This window comes from Scylla paramamosain, chromosome 2 (assembly GCF_035594125.1).
Source record: "Scylla paramamosain isolate STU-SP2022 chromosome 2, ASM3559412v1, whole genome shotgun sequence".
Taxonomy (NCBI): Eukaryota; Metazoa; Arthropoda; class Malacostraca; order Decapoda; family Portunidae; genus Scylla; species Scylla paramamosain.
Window position 1 is genome coordinate 19382501 of NC_087152.1, and position 25000 is coordinate 19407500.

At 40.6% G+C, this 25000-nt stretch overlaps 2 protein-coding genes across 2 annotated transcripts in view; one reads left to right on the forward strand and one right to left on the reverse strand.

Moving 5' to 3' along the window:
- LOC135106621 (uncharacterized) overlaps window positions 1-211 on the reverse strand; it is a 1886-nt gene extending 1675 nt beyond the window's left edge. Inside the window, exon 1 of the mRNA XM_064015907.1 lies at window positions 1-211. This exon is cut by the window's left edge and continues 103 nt beyond it. Within this exon, the coding sequence (XP_063871977.1) occupies window positions 1-201 (201 nt within the window). The 5' untranslated portion in view covers window positions 202-211.
- An 18296-nt stretch (window positions 212-18507) lies between these two features.
- The window catches only part of LOC135107028 (uncharacterized), a 10585-nt gene continuing 4092 nt past the window's right edge, over window positions 18508-25000 (forward strand). The window contains exons 1-3 of the mRNA XM_064016602.1: window positions 18508-19137; window positions 19704-20181; window positions 20752-20756. Coding sequence (XP_063872672.1) covers window positions 18508-19137; window positions 19704-20181; window positions 20752-20756 — 1113 coding nt within the window. The remainder of the gene's footprint in view (window positions 19138-19703; window positions 20182-20751; window positions 20757-25000) is intronic.

Consider the following 25000-nt stretch of genomic DNA (forward strand, 5'->3'; position numbering starts at 1 on the left):
CCAGGCAGAAAGGGAACTTGTACACCTGACACAACATATGTGAGGTGCCCAGCTTTTGTCCTGGTCACCCACTTTACATCCAAAGTACAGCTCATAAAGTTTCTTTACACGTTGAGTCAACTGTCTCTTGTATTGCCTTAATGTAACTGATCCACATATATAACAAAACTTGTCTGGCGAATTCTTGCATTCTCTAGGCATCTTAACTCTGTATCCTGTTTAGAAAAAAAAAAAAAAAAACACATAGCCATGTGAAAAATTATATAAATGGTAAAAGCAACAAAAAATACCGTTCAGATAGACATTGCGGGCACTGCTATTTACGAAGAACTGGAGGGTCACAGAAAGAAACGGATGTTATATTCGTAATCTGCGCAAAAAATAACTCTAGAAAAGGATAGTCTCATTTCCGTTTTTTTTTTTTTTCATTGTTATACAGTGTTATTATGAAATCCTCCGGCTTCAGAGCTCCCAGCAGCAAGCACTGAAGGCCTGTTGCATTTAACAGCACAAAACACTAAAGACACGATAGCACAACAACCAGCAGACACCAGGAGAGGCCGCCACCTGCTCCTACAGAGACAGACGCCAGTTGGCTCAGAGAAAGCTGAGGAGTCTGTGCAAGGAATAGCTTATATATATATATATATATATATATATATATATATATATATATATATATATATATATATATATATATATATATATATATATATATATATATATATATATATATATATATATATATATATATATATATATATATATATATATATATATATATATATATAAGGGCAAATCAAGGGCAAACGGCACTCACAGTCCAGGCTCCTGTGGACGCCAGTCCTACTACCTTGTATACTCAAGTAATATATACTAAAAGAGCCCTTTAACATTATAACTCCTTGGTTTTCCTTGCTTCTCTCTGCTTTTTCTCTCGTGTACCTTATTCCTGACATGTCTAAGCACCAACTGAACAAAGGAGACAATGCGAGCAGTGTTGCCATCAAAAAATTGCTAATCCTGTCGGACTCGATCTCTAAAACCGCTAGATTAAGACCTAAAATCGCTAAATTTCAGCAAGGCCTAAAGAATATACTCTAGTCTCTTGGCCTTGGATTTCAGGTAAGCCCAGAATGTACACACGCAGAGAGAGAGAGAGAGAGAGAGAGAGAGAGAGAGAGAGAGAGAGAGAGAGAGAGAGAGAGAGAGAGAGAGAGAGAGAGAGAGAGAGAGAGAATGTAGGTTCAGCTTTACTTTGTATATCGATAGAAACATTTATATTATATACCTAGTAAAAAAATATCAAGTCAGATGCATCCTCTTCCACCTCCTCACGCGAGGTACTAGGCACTGGTGACTGCAAATCTCTACTGTAAACTTGAGATGTTCCAATCTTACTTGCAACACATGGTGAAATTTCGTAATCAAAACACGATTTTTCATGTCTTTTTAGTCCTGCACGAATTGCTAGAATTGCATTTGCCATTTTGTTTCCATTCGGTTTCTAAGTTTACTTTTCATTACATTTAGCTGGCTGAAAATTCTTTCTACCTCAGCATTAGAATGAGGCAAAATAAGTACTGATAATGCAAACTTTGTTATTTCTTCAAATGGATTGCAATCAGATGCATCCTTGTAGTTGTTTACTTCAATCCAAAATGAGACTGGGTGACTGCACACCACTTGAACAATGTAAGATTCTTCCATTGACTTTCGATGTAATCATCAACATCAGGGAGCACTTGCAGCAGTTCCATTATAGGAGTTAAGGGATCTTTAATGCAATGTAGTGCATTATTAACAGACAGCTAAGACATTTTTTCTAGAACTTTTACATCGTCTGGTAATCTGTGCCTCATTTATTGCACTAAATTGGTCACGAATTTAAAGCACCTGCCCCTTAGTAACTTCTCTAGATGAACAGAATATCCTTTTTCTTTCAGATCCTCTAGTTCTTTCTCGAACCGATATCCTAAATATGGTTTGGAATCCAGGTTCTCCTCTATGTTACATTCGAGTGGATCAACATTTGAAGTAGGTAGGCTGAACAATTTTTTTGGCTAATGACTTGACTAACAATGTAACTTTGTTCAGTCTGCTTCATTGGATTCGAAGGATTTGTTAACCCTCTGAACATCTTTTAAAATAGGCATCAGAAACTTCATGTATGCTAGGGTAGTTCTATCATTATACATAGTGTGCAACATTTCAGCTGCATAGCACTTTTCAGTGTGGCGAAAAATATTAAAATGAGTTTTTAATTCCAACCACTGTTTATCAATTCTTTCAACAGTAACAATTTTGAGTGAATCATGACCTTCATTGATTGCATTATATATCTTTTTGTAACTTACTTGCCTTGTGGATATCCTTGAGAACCAGTTGTAGATATCACTGATCAAAAATTCCAAGTTCCTTGGTAAAGCATCAGCGGTAGCAGCAGAGACAGCTAGTTGTAATGAGTGACACACACAACTTACCAGTATGAGACGTGAAACTTCAGCCTTCAGCTTCTCACAAACACCGTTATTGACAGCATTCATTACGATAGCATTGTTTATTCCTACTCCTTTCAACTTTTGCAGATCCAGTTCAACTGAATTTATTGTTTCCTTCAGTGCATTCACAGTACCATCAGCATCACACTTCTCTAACAATGTTAAGCTTTTTTTTTTTTTCATGTAGGAAGGACACTGGCCAAGGGCAACAAAAATCTAATAAAAAAAAATGCCCACTGAAATGCCAGTCCCATAAAAGGGTCAAAGCAGTGGTCAAAAATTGATGAATAAGTGTCTTGAAACCTCCCTCTTGAAGGAATTCAAGTCATAGGAAGGTGGAAATACAGAAGCAGGCAGGGAGTTCCAGAGTTTACCAGAGAAAGGGATGAATGATTGAGAATACTGGTTAACTCTTGCGTTAGAGAGGTGGACAGAATAGGGGTGAGAGAAAGAAGAAAGTCTTGTGCAGCGAGGCCGCGGAAGGAGGGGAGGCATGCAGTTAGCAAGATCAAAAGAGCAGTTAGCATGAAAATAGCGGTAGAAGACAGCTAGATATGCAACATTGCGGCGGTGAGAGAGAGGCTGAAGACGGTCAGTTAGAGGAGAGGAGTTGATGAGACGAAAAGCTTTTGATTCCACCCTGTATAGAAGAGCAGTATGAGTGGAACTTCCCCAGACATGTGAAGCATAGTCCATACATGGACGGATAAGGCCCTTGTACAGAGTTAGCAGCTGGGGGGGTGAGAAAAACTGGTGGAGACGTCTCAGAACACCTAACTTCATAGAAGCTGTTTTAGCTAGAGATGAGATGTGAAGTTTCCAGTTCAGATTATAAGTAAAGGACAGACCGAGGATGTTCAGTGTAGAAGAGGGGGACAGTTGAGTGTCATTGAAGAAGCTTAGAAAGGTTGACACGATTTTCTTTTTTCAAAGTGTCAAAAATAAATTATAGCAATTCCAAGATATTTCATGTCACTTATGTCTGTAGATTCATCTAGCAGGAGGCTGTAGTAGCCATTTCCAACAGCATTAGTAATATCAGCCAAAAAATGAGGATACAAAATGTTCTTAATTACTCCACTACATTTTGATCTCTTCATCTGAATTTGTGATGCCACTTTACTGTCTGGAAAAGTTTTTACAAAGGCTACTTAAATGGTCACAAGTCATTACAGCTGTATGTTCTGCGATGAACAACGCCATCCTTCCCTCAGCCACCTGAGCCTCAGCTGTTTTCTTTGCAGACACAAAGGGTAGAAATGGCTGTCTAGTTGCAGATAAATCTTTCGCGTTGACATTGTGATTTTTTGTACGAGCATGAGCTTTCAGATCACTCAACTTTGAGCTCAGAGGGCATCGGCAAAACTTACAAAATGGTACACTTTCACCACTGCCTCTCTTTTTTTTTTTTTTTCAGTAATCAAATTTCTTAACACTATACCACCTAACCATTCCTTTCTGAACTTCTGAGTGTATTGTATATGATGAGTAGTTGAGAAAATTTCACAGCAAAACTAATGATAAGAAGGCACTGTTGATATGTAATTTTCTGTGGGGAAGCGAAGACTGACCATAGCTGAGCAGTGCTAGCGAGGGCGAGACGCGAGATGCGTAGCCGTACAGCAGGAGAATAACAGGAATGGTACGTGTAAAACTAGAGCACGCTGGTACAAACAATCGAGAGAAGACTGCATACATTATAAAATATCATTCATTCAAATAATTTCATGCCAAAATAAAAAAAAAATAAAAAATATTTGTATTTCTATGACTGCAATTTATTCTCTTGAAAATTGACAAAGCAAAATCGCTAGAAAATCGCCAGACGATATTCTATATATCTGACCACAATCGAAAATCGCTAGATCTAGCGGGAAACTAGCTAGAATGGCAACACTGAATGCGAGAAGCGCTCTTTCGCCGCGCCTCTGAGCAACGGCTATGGGATCATGTGATGAGAGGAAGGGGGGAGGACAGGGAAAGGACGGGGAGGGAAGCCGGCCTCGCACCACCCAAACTTCACACACACTTGGCTTAACTTTTACTTTAAAAGTAGCATCGTTTTACATAAATCACTGTGAGCACATCAGAGGGGGCTGGGTGAGATTCAGTGCTACTGTCACGGAGGGCAACTCCTCTACTTTATCATGTACTGAGCACAGGTCTCAGGGACAAGGGAACAGGATAAAAACATAAAGAAATTAAAGGGAGATGGATGAGAGCATGTCCCACCACTCAGCTCCAACCCAGCTGGCCAGCTAATAGACAGACTCATGGTTGCCCGCCATGGTGCAATCTCTCACTTTATTCTTCTTCGCTGATCTCTCCTCCTTTCTATTTTCTAATTTCTCTCCCTCAGGGAGGACACCATATATATATATATATATATATATATATATATATATATATATATATATATATATATATATATATATATATATATATATATATATATATATATATATATATATATATATATAACTAGTTCCTGAATGCCGTTCGAAATCCGAAATATTCGAAACCCAAAATTATTTTCCCCATAGGAATCAATGTGAAATGGATTAATCAGCTCCCAGACACCAGTCTATACTGTCTTAGCGGCTTATGACAGACCCTCCCACAGCCAAGATGGCTGCTTCACAAGATCTTCAGCTCGCAAATTATTTATCCAGAAAGGATGTATTGAATGAACTTAGTGACACAGAACTCATCAGAAGATACTGTTTAGACCGTGCATGTATTCTCTTTGTCACCGGTCTAGTGACAAAGAGAATAAGTGCATAGCCTTATAGAGTGACAAAGAGAGAAGCAACCCACTTAACACCAAAATGAAGGTGACCATAACGCTTAGATATCTTGCTGCTGGGAACAGATACTGAAAAAATGTAGTTGTGCAGTAGTGATGGCGTTAGGTTCATCGAGAGAGCCACAGGTGGTTCAGGATTACTCCTGAGCGCCGAAAACAGTTTGTTAACATCGAGAATTTTTCAACGGGATCACATTTATATTATTTTAAAGATTGAATTACTGTCTTACACTCTGTGTCTCTCCTCCAAATATATAAAAACGAAGTAAATATTTATAGAATCTATACATTAGTAATAAACGGCAGCTTTTGCTGTCTTTTAATATTTGAAATCAAGTAACTGTTCTAAAACCGAATTATAATACTACAACGGAAGCAACAATGATTACAAAATTTTGTTCGAAAACCGATCTGTTCGAAAAAGGAGGCGTTCGGTAACAAAGGTTCCACTGCATATATATATATATATATATATATATATATATATATATATATATATATATATATATATATATATATATATATATATATATATATATATATATATATATATATATATATATATATATATATATATATATATATATATATATATATGTTTACGTGGTAAAGCTGATGACACTGCGCGAAGGATAGATAAGACACAGAGGGTTTCTGATGACTATGTAGAGGAATGGATCGCCTGTGGTTGCTTATCTGGTCCAGTGGCTTCAGAAAGGGGCAGTCTTCAGAGAGGAAGATGTTACAGACTCAACCTTGATTTCTCCATAAATCCTAGACCCTCAAACGCCGACCCTCATAGTCATAAGTCTTACAGTGTGGTAAAGTAACTGTCTAAGTAACCACTGGAGATTAAACGTACTCTGGGAATTATTATACGTGTGTTGCATTGGCGTTTATATTATTATTATTGCTTCAACTATTATGTATCATGGTAACAATATTGCCCCTTCATTATTATGGAATCGAAATGTGTTCTTTGTATTATGTGCATGTGTATGATCTGTTGTAGTTTAATTAGTCCTCTTAGTGATGTTAAAACAATTGTCACTACAGGTTAACCGCATTAATGCGAGTAAATAACTGGGTCGTTTGTCGTCCTAAACCCTTACAGTCGTCCCGGCGTCTATAGTTAACGACTACAGGTCTTCCACATGCTGGAGAAGAGAAGCCAGGATCACGGACGGAATGGAGCATCTGCCGGGGTGCCTGGTGGAGGAGCGCGTGTACACTGCTGTCAAGTGGGTGGGACAGGAGCTGGACCGGGAGCCTCGCATGAGTGATCCGCCCGCCAGGCCGACGAGTGGAGTGCGTGTGTGTGTTTGTGCGTTCCACTGCCCTGCAGGCGGGGCATGAGTCTGCCGGGAAACCTCGCACACTAATTAGGGTTGATTCACACTGGCGTTCCGGTCACGTTCCGTTCTCGCTCCGATCACGGTACGGTCGAATATTGTCTCGCAACTGTGTGCGTGTGTACTTGTGTGCGTCCCCCAGCCCGGCAGGTGGAACATTGGTGAGGCTGGAGCCTTTTGTTTGTACGTGAAGATATATTATGAGACCACGGGACTCGGTTAGTGAGGACAGAAATACCAAACGGGTCTTGATTAGTGCGGGCAGAAATTCCATACGGGCCTCGATTAGCAAGGACATAAATATCAAACGGGCCTCGATTAGGGAGGACAGAAATACCAAACGGACATCATTACAGGTTGGGACCCTCTCATCACTAAACCTTTCGTCTAGGATCCTTAAACCCACCTCGAGGCCCCAGTCTGCTGGTAGAACCATGCAGTGCTGTATCATGTCTTGCACCTCCTCGGAACAGCGGGTGAATAGTTGGTTGAGCTTGTATGTGTCTGAGGCCGATGAGTAAAGATATAATTCCTGGAACTGCCTCTTAAAGGTCCAGTACTTCTAAACACTGTCGTCCTTAAACGTCATTCACGCCTTCCATCCTTGTCCGGTAACTGATCTTCATCACTCGAGGACTCATCTCCGTGTGTGGATTCGCTCGAGGTTCCCTCAAAGCCTGTCTGTATCTTGCACCGTGCTTTCTTATTGTGTCCTGTGGTTCCGTACTCACTAGACGAGGCATATTTGGTGTTTCTTTCCTCACTGCTCGAGGCCCACTCAGTGTTTCTGCCCTCTCTGATCGAGGCCTGTTTAATGTTTCTGTCCTCGCTGGTCGAGGCCCGCTTAGAGTTTCTGTTCTCACTGATCAAGGCCTGTTTAGTGTTTCTGTCCTCGCTAATTGAGGCCCGTTTGGAGTCTGTCCTCGCTAATCGAGGCCCATTTGGTGTTTTTGTCCTCGCTAGACGAGGCCTGAGGTCTTTTATAGCACGCCTTCTGTGTGTCTTCATCACTTAAGGACTGATCAGCATTTGTATCCTCACCACTTGAGGCTGGAGAGTTGCTGGAACGCTTCTTCGCTCGGCAGCGACCGCGCTTTATATCTTTGAGGGATTCCACAAAATCTCCCATGAGCGTCAGCAGCTTTGCTATAGCCTTAGGGAACTCACTCATAATGGGCGTATTTTCTAACTCCAGGGGGACGTTTTACCTCTGCTGGCCCTTTCACACCACAAGTCTTGAAATGTTGACCCTCCACGTCCTCTGAAATGAGATCACCGGTTACGAATTCTACTTCATTTGCTGCGTCATGAGCGGACAGGCATTATTTACACCTAGAGGTACAATTTGTGCGCATGTTTTTTTTTTTTTTTTTTTTTTCTGATGACAGCGTGAAAGAAGATTTTTTAGTGCTCTTACCGAACGCGTGGTGCAGATGTTTATCAAGTTTTTAAGAGTTTTGTTACCGCCGAGCGGGTGAAAGAAGTCGTTGTGCTTGTTAAAGAGAAAGGAAAGGACCTGGAGGTGAGGGCGAGGACCAAAACGAGGCCCAAGCCAGCGAATTCCTTGTACAGTCGGTGCTGAGGTAGTGTTGATGTAAGGAGATGAAGGATGCTTGTTACGACATGCGGCTAAGATGAGGCCGGCCTTATCGCCGTCGCTAATGGATAACGATGGACAGGATAGGAATCCAGGAAGTAACTGAGGACGATAGAGACACATTACTGAGGACACTCGTGCAGGGAGGACGTGTGTTGCTGCAGAGACAGAAATAGATAGACCTGCCTAGAGTACCTGTCAGAAAGGGCGTGCGCGTTACTTAACGATCGCCCCAAGACCCCAAACACGTAAGTTTAACAACTGTCTGTGTAAGAATACATTATCCTATAAGTAACGTGCGGAAACATACCTGTATTACATACATTATTCATCTATGATCACTAATGTATGTCTTCAGGTTTTGACCGGATTCAGTAAACGATTCGTGTCATCGTGTGGGTCTGAAATAACCTTCGCTACCTTCTGACAGTAATAAGTTTTGTAGACAAGGTCAGTTGACCTCTTCAGAAGCTTGTGTCATTAACAACAGATGGTTCCCCGTCTATGATTGGTAGCAATGTTGGCTTTGTGGTACTGTGCAAAAATTATACAGCATTCCCTCAATTCATTAGTTATCATTGTATAATACATCATCAAGTGCTCTGTTCAAAAGTTATTAACTATGAACATGTAATGAAAGTGGTTGTGAAAATCATTAATTCTATTCGTGCTAGACCTCTTCAGCACAGGTTGTTTAAAGCATTTCTGAATAAAGTGAGTGCTCAGTATGGTGACCTCTTGTACACAGAAGGGCGTTGGCTAAGCAGAGGGAAAGTTCTCCAAAGATTTCAACAGCTAATTCCTAAAATCAAGAGTTTTTTGCAAGAAAGAGGGAACTCACATGAAAAACTCGATGATCCGCAATGGCTAGCTGACCTAGCATTTTTAACTGACATCACATCTAAGTTCAGTAAGTTAAATCTAGAGTTGCAAGGACAAATGAAAACTCTGTCACAAATGATAAGTTCAGTAAAGCTGAAGCTATGGATGTCCCAGATCTCTAAAGGGCTCTTACAACACTTCCATTCGCTGCAAAAAAGACTGAACACAGAAAAATTGAAGTGCAGTTTTCATACATACACAAATGAGCTCAACATAATTTTGGATGAGTTTAAGAAAAGATTTGCACACTTCAGTAATGTTCTGCCAGCAGCCACATTCGTATCAAACCCAATTTTGCAACAGTGATGTCAGCGACACTACATCTCAGCTTGGATTGCTTTTCAACCTGAACGTATCTGACCTGGAGATTGAAATTATTATGTTGCAAAGTGACTTAGAACTGAGAAGCAAAGCAAATCATCCAGAATTTTGAACATTAGTAGTGTTGGAGAAATTTCCTCTTCAGAAGGAAGTTTATCAGAGACTACGTTCATGGTTTGGGTCAACATACATGCGTGAATCGGATTTTCAACACTGAAAATTTTTAAATCCAACTATAAGTCACGTCTAACTGACAGTCGGCTAAATGACTGCATGAGAATGGCGTTACAAATTACACCCCCGAGATATCCAAGTTAGCAGAAGGAATGCAGAGCCAGTCTTCTCACTAAATTTTTGAAAGGTAAGAAAAATTCTCTCTCTCTCTCTCTCTCTCTCTCTCTCTCTCTCTCTCTCTCTCTCTCTCTCTCTCTCTCTCTATATATATATATGGCACGGCGTCCCCTACTGTGTTTACAACGACAGATGTGGCCCACTGCCTACAAAAGGTTGGGAACCACTGGATATGAACCAAGCAAGGGATACTGTGATGAGAGGACCCATGATTGGGGAAAACGATTTTCAAGCCTTGTGTGGCCGACTGACTTATATCTACTTCGCTGAGAACCTCGGCAAATTACATGAGGTTGATAACACCCCAACAATACGAAATATTCTGCTGAGACTTGACGACCCCATGCAGGCTAGATGGGCTTCCTGATGGACTGGGAAAAGGAGCAAACTCACCCATCACATAAAGGACTTGCTCACCTTTTTGAAGAACGAAACAAAGAGAGTAGAAAACGCACTAATATTAAAGGAACAGTACGGCATAACAGTGAAAGGGATATGTGAAGCAAAACAGAAAATCCAATAAAAAACGACGGCAACTCGAGGGAGAGTTCCTTCAACAACCAACATGAAGAATGAACCAAACCCCAGAGTTAAACGACAGGTTCGAGAGACGTCCCTGACCACGCATGCTGAGTCTCCCTTAGGTCACGGGGGAAGTATATTGAGAAGCGACTGGTGCCGCCTCTGTGGTGACAGTCATGGTCTCCCTATGTGTTTAGCATTCCGACACCTGCCAGTGGAGCATCGCAAACGAGTTGTAAAGGCCAAAGACAATGTTTCATTTGTCTCAGGGATTTTCATATGGCGAAGGATTGCAAGGCTCGATCTTGTGACATAAATGATTGTTCCTGCGGATCAGCCCAAAGGGAAGAGCGAACAACAGGGATAAATTACAAATCATCTGAATCTGAATGATGCTAACCACAAAGAATAACTAGAGTGTGAGCTTTCCTTGTAGTTGTTTGTGACACTCCGCGTCCAAACAAAGGGGGGAGAGTAGTCACCACTTGTCGCCTCACGATGCCTTGTGAGGCTGGTGGCAAGAGACTCATATGAAGGATGTGTAACAATAAGAAAACTGAGTTAAATGGAGTAGTTAACTGAAGTAGTGAAGTTGTGCGAGAGGAGGGTTAAATTGTAGAGAGGTAGTGAGGGTCGTGTTTACGTGGTAAAGCTGATGACGTTGTGCGAAGATTAATAATAATTGTAATAATAATAATAATGATATTAATAATAATAATAATAATAATAATAATAATAATAATAATAATAATAATAATAATATTATTATTATTATTATTATTATTATTATTATTATTATTATTATTATTTATAACTACTACTACTACTACTACTACTACTACTACTACTACTACTACTACTAGTACCACAGTACAATTTGTATGATTATTTTGTCTATGGTTATATTACTTAACTTTTGTATGGAGGAAATTTATTAGGTTTCTTAATCGACATTCGTAATATATTTTACGCTGTGGCTCCAGCAGCACTGTGTTCCTGTCAAGTCTAAAGAAAGTGGCTCTTCTCTAATTCTGGGCTGCCGACCTCTGTACTAGGGACACTGGCTAACGGCAACAAAATTATAGTAATAAATAAATAAAAAAAAAAAAAAAGCCCAATGAGGTACTTCGAAAGCGGTCGTCAAAACTTAAAGGATAAGTGTCTTGAAACTTTTCTTTTGAAAAAGTTCAAGTCATAGGAAGGAGGAAATACAGAAGCAGGAAGGGAGTTCCAGAGTTTACCAGAGATAATGATGAATGATTGAGAATACTGGTTAACTCTTGCATTAGAGAGGTGGACAGAATAGAGGTGAGAGAAAGAAGAAAGTCTTGCGCGGCAAGGAAGCGGAAGGAGGTGACGCATGCAGTTAAGAAGAATAGAAGAGCAATTAGCATGAAAATAGCGGTATAAGATGGCAAGAGATGCAATATTACTGCTCTGAGAGAGAGGCTAAAGACAGCCAGTTAGAGGAGATAAGCTAATAAGACGAAAAACTTTTGATTCCACCCTGTCTAAAAGAGCGGTATGAATGGAATCCCATCGTACATGTCAAGCATACTCCATGCTTGGAAAGATAAGGTTCCTGTATAAAGTTAGCAGTTGGGGGGGGAAGGGGCAGCGGCGAGAAAAATTGGCGGAGACGACTTAAGGTAGGTTGCCACACGCGCACTTTTTGGGCACGACGTGGCACGAGGTGAGTGCGCGCCACACCGCGAGTAGAAACAGTACAGAAACAGAGACGTCGGGTACATTGCGCGCAAGGGTGTGGCGATGTGGCACGAGGTGAGCCCGATCTGGGCACGAGGTGTTGCGAGACGTGACACGAGGTGATCACGACGTGGGCACGAGGTCATCGCGACGTGCACACGAGGTGTGGCCCAACCCGACGATCCGTTTTGAGGGGTCGCACAGGCATTTTAATTAATTACGAGGTTGTTGCCGATGTACTGTCACGATATGTCACGGGGTGTTGTGAGGATGCGTCCAATATTTGCAGCGCCTCCCAAGCGGTATATAAAGGGTGGGGAATGATGATCAAGTCACTCAAAGCTAGACTGGCAAGCAGGGAAGATGGAGGAAGAAAACTACAGACAAGAGGCTCAAGTACTGATGGCAGGAATCCTGATGGTGGCTGCTGCATTGCTGCTGCGAAGAAGACGTCTACAGCAACCTCCCGTGCCACCCCAGCCACGAGCAAGAAGACCCAGAACAATATGGTGCCGTGAATGGCTTACGAGACGATCGATGCATGGCGATTTTCACCACCTGCTGCAGGAGCTCAACCGAGAAGACACCAAGGGCTACAAGAACTTCCTCCGCATCAAACCTGAACTTTTCGGAGAGATGGTGGACCGGCTTACTCCAATCCTCGCCAAAAAAGCCACCAGAATGAGAGAGCCCCTGTCAGTGGGGTTGAAGTTGGCTGTCACCCTCCGATTCCTGGCATCCGGCGATTCATATACGAGTCTGCAATACAGCTTCAGGGTCTCCAAAACCGCCATCTGTAGATTCGTACCTAAAGTCTGCCAGGCCATAATTGACATATACAAACCTGAGGTGCTCAAGTGCCCAAGAACTCCAGAAGAATGGAATCAAGTTGCCGAAGGATTCTCAAAGAGGTGGAACTATCACAAGTGTGGAGGTGGTCTGGATGGCAAGCATGTTCGAGTGAAGAAGCCCTGGCATGCAGGATCACTGTTCTTCAATTACAAGAAGTTCCACAGCATTGTCCTCATGGCCGTCGCAGATGCAAACTACAAGTTCCTGTACGTCGACGTAGGTGCTGAAGGAAGTGCTGGTGATGGAGGAACTTGATTCAAGTGCACCCTTCACGATGCCATCGCGCAGAAACGAGTGGGATTTCCAGAGCACAGCTTCCTGCCGAGTGACGACGAACGTCTAACTTCATATAAGCTGTTTTAGCTAAAGATGAGATGTGAAGTTTCCAGTTTAGATTATAAATAAAGGACAGACCGAGAATGTTCAGTGAAGAAAAGGGGGACAGTTGAGTGTCATTGAAAAAGAGGGGATAGTTATCTGGAAGGTTGTGTCTAGTTGATATATGAAGGAATTGAGTTTTTGAGGTATTAAACAATATAATTTAACAATACAATACAATTTGTTCTGCTCCAATCAGAAATTTTAGAGAAATCAGAAGTCAGGCGTTCTGTGGCTTCCCCGCGTGAACTGTTTACTTCGTGAAGGGTTGGACGCCGACGAAAAAACGTGGAAGAGTGCAGGTTGGTATTATCAGTATCGGAGTGGATAGGACAAAACGTTTGGTTTAGGAAATCATTGATGAATAATAGGAAGAGAGTGGGTAACAGGACAGAATCCTGAGGAGCATCACTGTTAATAGATTTAGAACAGTGACTGTCTAATACAGCAACAATAGAACGGTCAGAATGTAAACTTGAGAGGAAGTCACAGAGAGAAGGACAGAAGCCATGGTAGGGTAGTTTGATAATCAAAGCATGTGCGAGACTATCAAAAGGTTTTGATATGTCAAAGACAACAACAAAAGTTTCACTAAATTCTCTAAAAGAGGATAGCCAAGACTTGGTAAGGAAAGCCAGAACATCACCAGTAGAGCGGTCTCGACGGAACCCATACTGGGGATTAGAGAGAAGGTTATGAAGTGACAGATGTTTAAGACTCTTCCTGTCAAAGAGAGATTCAAAAACTTTAGATTGGCAGGAAATTAAAGCAACGGAACGGTAGTTTAAGGGGTTAGAACGATCACACTTTTTAGGAACTTTTTAGGAACAAGCAAACTTTCACCAAGAAGCAAAGGTAGATGTTGATACACAGAGTTGGAAGAGTTTGGCTAGGCAAGCACGGGGGTACAGTTTTGGAGAACAATAGGAGGAACCCCATCAGATCCATAAGCCTTCTGAGAGTTTAGGCCAGCGAGGGGATGGAAAACATCATTGCGAAAGATCTTAATGGGTAGCGTGAAGTAGTCAGAGGGTGGAGGAGAGGTATGAACAAACCCTGAATCATCCAAGGTAGAGTTTTCAGCAAAAGTTCAAGCAGAGAGCAGAGTTCAGCTTTAGAAATGAGATGGCAGTGGTAAAATCAGGTTGAAATAAAAGAAGGAAAAATGAAGAAGCAAAATTATTGGAGATGTTTTTTGGCTAGGAGCAGGAAATCACAAGATCAGTTAGATCTTGAAAGATTTTAACACTTTCTATTAATGAAGGAGTTTTTGGCTAGTTGGAGAAGAGATTTGTCATGATTCTGGGCAGAAATGTAAAGTGCATGAGATTCAGGTGATGGAAGACTCAAGTACTTTTTGTGGGCCAGCTCTCCATCATGTACAATACGAAATCAGGCTGTGTTAAACTAAGGTTTGGAAGGTTTAGGTCGAGGGAAAGAGTGAGGAATGTACGCCTCCACTCCAGACTGTGACTTGTTATGTGATCAGCACACAGAGACGGGCCTCTGACACTGAACCAGCAGTTATTCCAAGGATAATCAGAATAATACCTTCTCATGTTCCCCGAATTAGCAAAGGCAAAACGCCAGGACACAAAAAGAGAAAATGCAAACTCATGATCACAGTTAGCTGAAGGTGCGAGCGACACTCTCTCTCTTTTTTTTTTTTTTTTCAGTACCATTCCAGCTCATTTTGCCTTCTACAACAACAAAATTCACAACAACTACCTTCTACAACTAGCTACTATTGTTACTACTATTACAACTGCTACCACTACTACTACTACTACTACTACTACTACTACTACTACTACTACTACTACTACTACTACTACTATTACTACCACTACTACTACTAATACTGTTATTACTACTACCACTTCTGCTCTTCACTTCTGTACTAATAAGGCAGAGACTGACAGACATCTTGATCACTCGTCTATGAGTGACCTTTGTCAAAGTTTTCACTATACATATATATATATATATATATATATATATATATATATATATATATATATATATATATATATATATATATATATATATATATATATATATATATATATATATATATATATATATATATATATATATATATATATATATATATATATATATATATATATATATATTTTTTTTTTATGTAGGAAGGATACTGGCCAAGGGCAACAAAAATCTAAAAAAAAAAAAATGCCCACTGAAATGCCAGTCCCTTAAAAGGGTCAAAGCAGTGGTCAAAAATTGGTGGATAAGTGTCTTGAAACCTCCCTCTTGAAGGAATTCAAGTCATAGGAAGGTGGAAATACAGAAGCAGGCAAGGAGTTCCAGAGTTTACCAGAGAAAGGGATGAATGATTGAGAATACTGGTTAACTCTTGCGTTAGAGAGTTGGACAGAATAGGGGTGAGAGAAAGAAGAAAGTCTTGTGCAGCGAGGCCGCGGAAGGAGGGGAGGCATGCAGTTAGCAGGATCAGAAGAGCAGTTGGCATGAAAATAGCGGTAGAAGACAGCTAGATATGCAACATTGCGGCGGTGAGAGAGGGGCTGAAGACAGTCAGTTAGAGGAGAGGAGTTGATGAGACGAAAAGCTTTTGATTCCACCCTGTCTAGAAGAGCAGTATGAGTGGAACCCCCCAGACATGTGAAGCATATTCCATACATGGACGGATAAGGCCCTTGTACAGAGTTAGCAGCTGGGGGGTGTGAGAAAAACTGGCGGAGACGTCTCAGAACACCTAACTTCATAGAAGCTGTTTTAGCTAGAGATGAGATGTGAAGTTTCCAGTTCAGATTATAAGTAAAGGACAGACCGAGGATGTTCAGTGTAGAAGAGGGGGACAGCTGAGTGTCATTGAAGAAGAGGGGATAGTTGTCTGGAAGGTTGTGTCGAGTTGATAGATGGAGGAATTGAGTTTTTGAGGCATTGAACAATACCAAGTTTGCTCTGCCCCAATCAGAAATTTTAGAAAGATCAGAAGTCAGGCGTTCTGTGGCTTCCCTGCGTGATATGTTTACCTCCTGAAGGGTTGGACGTCTATGAAAAGACGTGGAAAAGTGCAGGGTGGTATCATCAGCATAGGAGTGGATAGGACAAGAAGATTGGTTTATAAGATCATTAATGAATAATAAGAAGAGAGTGGGTGACAGGACAGAACCCTGAGGAACACCACTGTTAATAGATTTAGGAGAAGAACAGTGACCGTCTACCACAGCAGCAATAGAACGGTCAGAAAGGAAACTTGAGATGAAGTTACAGAGAGAAGGATAGAAACCGTAAGAGGGTAGTTTGGAAATCAAAGCTTTGTGCAAGACTCTATCAAAGGCTTTTGATATGTCCAAGGCAACAGCAAAAGTTTCACCAAAATCTCTAAAAGAGGATGACCAAGACTCAGTAAGGAAAGCCAGAAGATCACCAGTAGAGCGGCCTTGACGGAACCCATACTGGCGATCAGATAGAAGGTTGTGAAGTGATAGATGTTTAAGAATCTTCCTGTTGAGGATAGATTCAAGAACTTTAGATAAGCAGGAAATTAAAGCAATAGGACGGTAGTTTGAGGGATTAGAGCGGTCACCCTTTTTAGGAACAGGTTGAATGTAGGCAAACTTCCACCAAGAAGGAAAGGTAGATGTTGACAGACAGAGCTGAAAGAGTTTGACTAGGCAAGGTGCAAGCACGGAGGCACAGTTTCGGAGAACAATAGGAGGGACCCCATCAGGTCCATAAGCCTTCCGAGGGTTTAGGCCAGCGAGGGCATGGAAAACATCATTGCGAAGAATTTTAATAGGTGGCATGAAGTAGTCAGAGGGTGGAGGAGAGGGAGGAACAAGCCCAGAATCGTCCAAGGTAGAGTTTTTAGCAAAGGTTTGAGCAAAGAGTTCAGCTTTAGAAATAGATGTGATAGCAGTGGTGCCATCTGGTTGAAGTAGAGGAGGGAAAGAAAAAGAAGCAAAGTTATTGGAGATATTTTTGGCTAGATGCCAGAACTCACGAGGGGAGTTAGATCTTGAAAGGTTTTGACATTTTCTGTTAATGAAGGAGTTTTTGGCTAGTTGGGGAACAGACTTGGCATGGTTCCGGGCAGAAATATAAAGTGCATGAGATTCTGGTGATGAAAGGCTTAAGTACCTTTTGTGGGCCACCTCTCTATCATGTACAGCACGAGAACAAGCTGTGTTAAACCAAGTTTTGGAAGGTTTAGGTCGAGAAAAAGAGTGAGGAATGTACGCCTCCATGCCAGACACTATCACCTCTGTTATGCGGTCAGCTCACAAAGACGGGTGTCTGACACGGAAGCAGTAGGGGAGAGCGGGGTTATAGTTGCATCGCGGGTAAGTTGCATCAGTGAGCATAACTGGCAACTCAGCGGCTGCATTAGGATGACAGGCGGTTCAAATGTGTGTTGGTCAGTGCGGACATCGCTGCGGCAGAGGGAGGTGGATTGCGCAAGTGCTCTTGAATTTATGAGAAATTTACTGATTTCGGCCTTGGTAATTAATATTTTTCGATTTCACAATTTTTCTTGTACCTCATATATATATATATATATATATATATATATATATATATATATATATATATATATATATATATATATATATATATATATATATATATATATATATATATATATATATATATATTAGTAACAGTGTTTTGAAAATAGCTATATAATTCTGTACTATATGCAATTATTTCTTACAAATTTGCATTAGAATGACCGTTAGTATATATTTAGCTGGCGATCAAATTTTGGTTGCTGTGAGGGGGCAAGTTGAATCATTCGTGACGGGGCAAGTTGAATCATGATTCAACTTGCCCCATTAGTAAATTTATTTCATTATTATAGTTAGACTATTCTTATGCATTCAACTCGTTTTATTTATTTCAGAAATGGTTCGGAACTACAAAAGAAAGACTGAACGTGGGTCAGCAACACCCCAACTAATGCAGGAGGCTGCTGATTTTGTTCGAAATAAGAATAAATCAGTGAGAGAGTCCGCAAAACTGTTTGGTGTCCACTACTCAACCTTACAACGATTTATTCACAAAACCTCTGGCAACACTGCTAAAAACAATACACATGTAGGATATGCCAAACCAAGACAAGTATTTACATGTGAACAGGAAGAAGAATTAGTATCCTATCTGAAAACAGCAGCAGCAATTTATTTTGGTCTTTCTCCGAGAGAAGTCAAGGAACTGGCTTTCAAATGCGCCAATGAAGCAAAGATAGAAATGCCTGATAATTGGCGCAATGATAAATATGCTGGAAAAGACTGGTTTTCAGGTTTCATGAAGCGACATGGACAAGAACTCTCAATTAGACAACCTGAAGCGACAAGTTTGTCCAGAGCTACAAGTTTCAACAAGCATAATGTAGAGTTATTTTTCTCCAAGCTTTCTTCTCTCATGGATAAGTATAAATTTGAACCTCAAGACATATGGAATGCTGATGAAAGTGGAGTGACAACTGTTCAGAAACCTCGTGCAGTGGTAGCAGTTAAGGGCACAAAGCAAGTTGGCTCTCTTACCTCAGCTGAGAGAGGACAACTTGTTACATTTTGTGTTGCTGTCAGTGCCATTGGAGGGTCTGTTCCTCCCATGTTGATATTTCCACGGAAAAACCATGATAATTTCATAAGGGATGGCCCAGAAGGATCAATTGGAGCCTGTCACCCTTCTGGATGGATGACACAGGATAACTTCTTACTGTTTATGAAGCATTTCATTAAGCATACAAAAGCAACTGTCGAGAAACCTATCTTGCTGTTGCTAGATAATAACCAATCTCATGTTAACTATACTCGCCGCACCGAATATTGGCCGGTGAGGCGGAGCTCGGGGATTCCCCCAGTGGTGCTACAAGTAATTTGTTATAGATTATAACACTGTCTACTCCTTCTTGTAACCCCGATTCACCTCCTTAACCCTTGTGGCTCTCTCATTGTTATGATTTTTTGTCACCTACCACCACTGAGATAAATATCAAAACAATGTTTTCTATACAAAGGTCTCGTTTCCTCAAATAGTAAACTTGGCATATCAGCGGACGTGAGCGACATTGCCGCTCTTCTGACTCCGCCCACCGCCTAGACTTTTACCACAATGGTGGTGTGGAAAAAAAGTCAAACTAAATAAATAAAGTAGACGTGCAGTTTTATTAAATGTATTATATTATGTAATGAGAGAGAGAGAGAGAGAGAGAGAGAGAGAGAGAGAGAGAGAGAGAGAGAGAGAGAGAGAGAGAGAGAGAGCGGAAGGCTGGTGGGCGTTCCGTGGTATCTTTTGAAGACGCGGCAACACTGGGGAATTTCCCTTAGTAACTCCGCCTCACCGGCCAAAATTCGGTGCGGCGAGTATATGATGTTATCACATTATGCAAGGAAAATGGAGTGGTTTTGCTGTCATTTCCTCCACACTGCTCCCACAAGTTGCAGCCCTTAGATAGGTCAGTTTATGGACCTTTCAAGCGTTACCTGAGTTCAGCTCAGAATGACTGGTTACGGAGTAATCCTGGAAAAAGAATGACCATTTACGACATTCCTTCTCAAGTAAAAAAAGCTTTTCTGAGAGCTTCAACTCCCATTAACATCACGAGTGGCTTTAAAGTCAGCGGCATCAGTCCTTTGAGTACAAATATCTTTGATGACTGGGAGTTTGCTCCCTCTTCAGTAACGGATCGCCCAGTGAGGCAGCAATGTGAACAGGATGCGGCCAAAGCAATGCAAGATGTCTCAGAGGTTTCAAAATCGGTAGATGAACATTGGTTTTCTTCCACTTCTGCATCAATGGAACCCCATCCTTCCTCTTCTACAGCCAGTGAACCCCTTCCTTCCACTTCAACTGCAGTAGGACCACAACCAGCAGTAGCTTCTTTCATTACTGATCAAGTTGAAACTGCAAATGTTGGTGAGTCTTCCCTTTGCCCAGAAAAAATCATGCCACATCCAAAAGCAACACCTCGGAAAAAGAAATGTAATACAGGCAGAAAAGCACGTAAAAGTGCCATATTAACAGACACACCTGAAAGAAATGCTCTGTTTGCTGAAGCCATTAAGAAAAAAAAAACAAAAAGAATGATGTCAAAGAAAAGAAAGCCACCAAGAAAAGGAAGCAGGAGTTTTTACACAAAGTTCGATCCAAAAAACCTGTTGAAAAGTACGACATATCCAGCTCAGACGACGAAGACTGGTATTGTCTGATTTGTGTAGAACCATATTCCAATAGCAGGCCCCGGGAGAAATGGATTCAGTGTAGTACATGCAGAGGATGGTCTCATGAGGAATGTTTGGGAACAGATGGAAGTATAATTTTATATTATATTTGTCATAACTGTGAATCTGATGATGAATAAATTTAAGGTTCATCGGTTCAGTTTATTGTGGATTTCTATTTTCTTATCATTTAAATAAACTCTCAAAAGTTATAGTTTGTTTATGATGCAACTTGCCCCTCATACTGATGCAACTTGCCCCGCAGATGGGGTAAGTTGCATCAAATATTTTTTTAGATATATATCAAAATTAAGTATATAAGAAATGATTTTCATTAATATCTACGCATGTGAACTTGATGATGAGGTCTAGCATATTTATATACGACAACTGAATTTCACTTGAATGAATTATACACAATTCTGTAGAAGGAAATGTAAAATTTGATGCAACTAGCCCCGCTCTCCCCTAGTCATTCCAAGGAAAATCAGCAAAATATCTCCTCAGGTCACCCCAATTTTAACGTTTATGTAATCCCTATGTTTCATTTTTTCCATCTACGTATCTGTAGAAGATTTTGGGCTCTTTCTTTGTTTTTTCTTACTATGTCACTTTCGAAAATTTCCTTTTCTTCTTATCATACTATATTCATTCCTTACCTTTCTGTATTCTTCCCTAGTATTTCTGTTCAGTTTTCTCATCATTTCCCTCAATGCTCTGTCCATTTTCCTTTTTTGCTTCTACATACCTGGCATTATACCATTCATGCTTCCCAATTTTCACTATATAACGTAGTACAAACTGTTGCACCTCCCCCTCTCTATACTTGCTCAAAAATATCTCACATTTTTCTTGCACTACTCTACCTTCAAATAGCTCTTTCCAGTTAATTTTTCAATAAAGTTTATTAAGCTCTGCAAAGTTTGCCTTAGCATAGTTCTGTCTCCCATTTCTAAACTGTCTATTCCTGTGCAACACTGTTTCCTCCTGAAGCACTATTTCTGTTGTCACATGATCACTTCTTCCCACTGGACTCAGACAATGTATACTTGGTCTACTTTTTGGGGTTTCTGTAAACAGTAAGTCCAGCTGTGATGGTTCTTCTTCTCTGCATCTTGTAGGTTCGTTCACTCACTGTCTCATTGTATTCACCATCATGGTATGCATAAGTTTTTTGCTCCATGACCTGACATGTTCTTTCACTTCCATCTCCTACCAGTTAATTTCTTTAGTGCTGAAGTCACTTACTAAGAGCACTTTGTTACTTTTCCTTATCATTTCCTTTATGCTATTTCTTGTTTCTAGTTGCATAGTTTTATATTCATTGGTCTCCTATTCATTAGTTTTTGGTGGTATGTACGTCACAATAACTTTCCTTTTTTCACCTCCTTTGATCTTAACCACAACACTCATAGTTTCAGCCATTCCATCACCATATTCCACTTCCTCAACAACAATATCCTCTTTTACCAATATCACTCCTCCTCCCTTTCCTTTTCTGTCTCTCCTCCATGTGCTATAACCTTCCTTTGCAAATCTCAACTTTATTTCCTCTTTTAGTTTGGTTTTTGTTAAACATGTCATGTCTGGTTTATTGTTCTTTAGGTAGTCTTTAAGTTTCAATAGGCTTGACACCAAACCATTCATATTTGTATACATAATTTTTAAACTTCTGATTGGTTATCTTCTGTGGCATCTTTGTGCCACCATTTTCTCACTTTCATGTCCACAACTTTCCAAATAAATCTCCCTGCTTGTTCCTGTTTTCTCCCTGTTTTTTTGATTGGGCCTCTACTCTTAACTCTTTCAATTTACTTTTCTTCTTCATTAATGTCTCTTTTTATCCATACTCCTCTCATTCCTTCTACTTTTGCCAATTTTCCTGTTCTTTGTAACACATGTTCTGCTGCTGTTTGTGACATGAATCTTATTTTCATTGGTCTTGTTCCATTTTCGTCGTACTTTCCACTCCTATAAACCTCTTCAATTTCTTCAACTATCTCCTCTCCTTCTCCCGCCACTTCTGATATAATTTCCTTAGCCCTTTTCGCCTCTTCTTTCTAGCTATTTTCATGGGCAGGTTCTTCTCCTTAACCCCAAATACCACCACACACATCTTTCTCTGTAGCCTGTCTCTCACAAGATTACTTTTTTCCTTTATTATTTTAATCACTTGCTTTTCCTTGTCCTTACTGTGTTCCTGTTGCTGTTACCTTATTATCTCCCCCATATCCACCTTTTGTTGTTGTTCTCGCTTTTCTTTCCAACTTTTGACTTCTTTTTGATTCTTAAACATCTATCACTTCACAAACTTTTATCTGATCGCCGGTATGGGTTCCGTCAAGGCCGCTCTACTGGTGATCTGGCTTTCCCTACTGAGTCTTGGTCATCTTCTTTTAGAGATTTTGGTGAAACTTTTGCTGTTGCCTAGGACATATCAAAAGCTTTTGATAGAGTCTAGCGCAAAGCTTTGATTTCCAAACTACCCTCCTACGGCTTCTATCCTTCTCTCTGTAACTTCATCTCAAGTTTCCTTTCTGACCGTTCTGTTGCTGCTGTGGTAGACGGTCACTGTTCTCCTAAATCTATTAACAGTGGTATTCCTCAGGGTTCTGTCCTGTCACCCACTCTCTTCTTACTATTCATTAATGATCTTATAAACCAATCTTCTTGTCCTATCCACTCCTACGCTGATGATACCACCCTGCACTTTTCCACGCCTTTTCATAGACGTCCAATCCTTCAGGAGGTAAACATTTCACGCAGGGAAGCCACAGAACGCTTGACATCTGATCTTTCTAAAATTTCTGATTGGGGCAGAGCAAACTTGGTATTGTTCAATGCCTCAAAAAACTCAATTCCTCCATCTATCAACTCGACTCAACCTTCCAGACAACTATCCCCTCTTCTTCAATGACACTCAACTATCCCCCTCTTCTACACTGAACATCCTCAGTCTGTCCTTTACTTATAATCTGAACTGGAAACTTCACATCTCATCTCTAGCTAAAACAGCTTCTATGAAGTTAGGTGTTCTGAGACGTCTCCGCCAGTTTTTCTCACCCCTCCCACCCCGCTGATAACTCTGTACAAGGGCCTTATCCGTCCATGTATGGAGTATGCTTCACATGTCTGGGGAAGTTCCACTCATACTGCTCTTCTAGACAGGGTGGAATCAAAAGCTTTTCGTCTCATCAACTCCTCTCCTCTAACTGACTGTCTTCAGCCTCTCTCTCACCGCCGCAGTGTTGCATATCTAGCTGTCTTCTACCGCTATTTTCATGCTAACTGCTCTTCTGATCTTGCTAACTGCATGACTCCCCTCCTCACTGCCTCGCTGCACAAGACTTTCTTCTTCCTCTCACCCCTATTCTGTCCACCTTTCTAACGCAAGAGTTAACCAGTATTCTCAATCATTCATCCCTTTCTCTGGTAAACTCTGGAACTCCCTGCCTGCTTCTGTATTTCCACCTTTCTATGACTTGAATTCCTTCAAGAGGGAGGTTTCAAGACACTTATCCATCAGTTATTGACTACTGCTTTGACCCTTTTATTGGACTGGCATTTCAGTGGGCATTTTTTTATTGGATTTTTGTTGCCCTTGGCCAGTGTCCCTTCTACATAAAAAAAAAAAAAAGATAAAGAATAATTTATGAAACTACTAAGGAAATGAGTGAACTAATGAATGAGTTTTCATTCTGTGTTTACAAAGAAAACTGATTTTGTGGCACCATAAGTGGTATCACAGAATGAGGGAATACAGGAGATACAAGTAAAGAGACAAGAAATCAAGAAACTGCTGGAAGAGCTTAATGTTAGAAAAGCTATGGGACCAGATCAAGTAAATGGGTGGATATTAAAAGAATGCAGAGAACAAATGGAGCAACACATATGGGATATAATTAACAGCTCGTTGATTGAAGGAAAAGTACCAAGGGGATGGAAAAGAGCTAACATTGTCCCAGTATACAAAGGGGGGAAATAAAATGGAACCTTTAAATTAGAGACCAGTGTCACTAACAAGTATCGTAAGCAAGTTTTGTGAAATAGTAATTAAAGATAGATGGCTGCAATATTTAGAAGATGAAAAGATAATAACAGGAGAGCAATTTGGATTCAGGAAGGGAATATCCTGTGTTACAAATCTACTGAGCTTTTATACGAGAGTAATGGAGTGCAAGAGAGGTACGGATGGGTTGATGCGGTATTCCTGGATCTCAAAAAAGCATTTGATAAAGCTTCCCATAACAGTCTTATGTGGAAGTTAGAGAATGAAGGAGGACTAAAGGGAGCAACATTGAGATGGATGGATGATTATTTACAAGGGAGGGAAATGAGAACAGTAATCAGAGACACTAATTCAAGTTGGCGCGAAGTGGCAAGCAAATGGGATACCGCAAGGATCTGTGTTGGCACCTATTATGTTTAAAATATATGTAAATATGACAGAGGATCTAAATAGTTATATAAACCTTTTCGCTGATAATGCAAAAATAATGAAAATAATAAAAGAT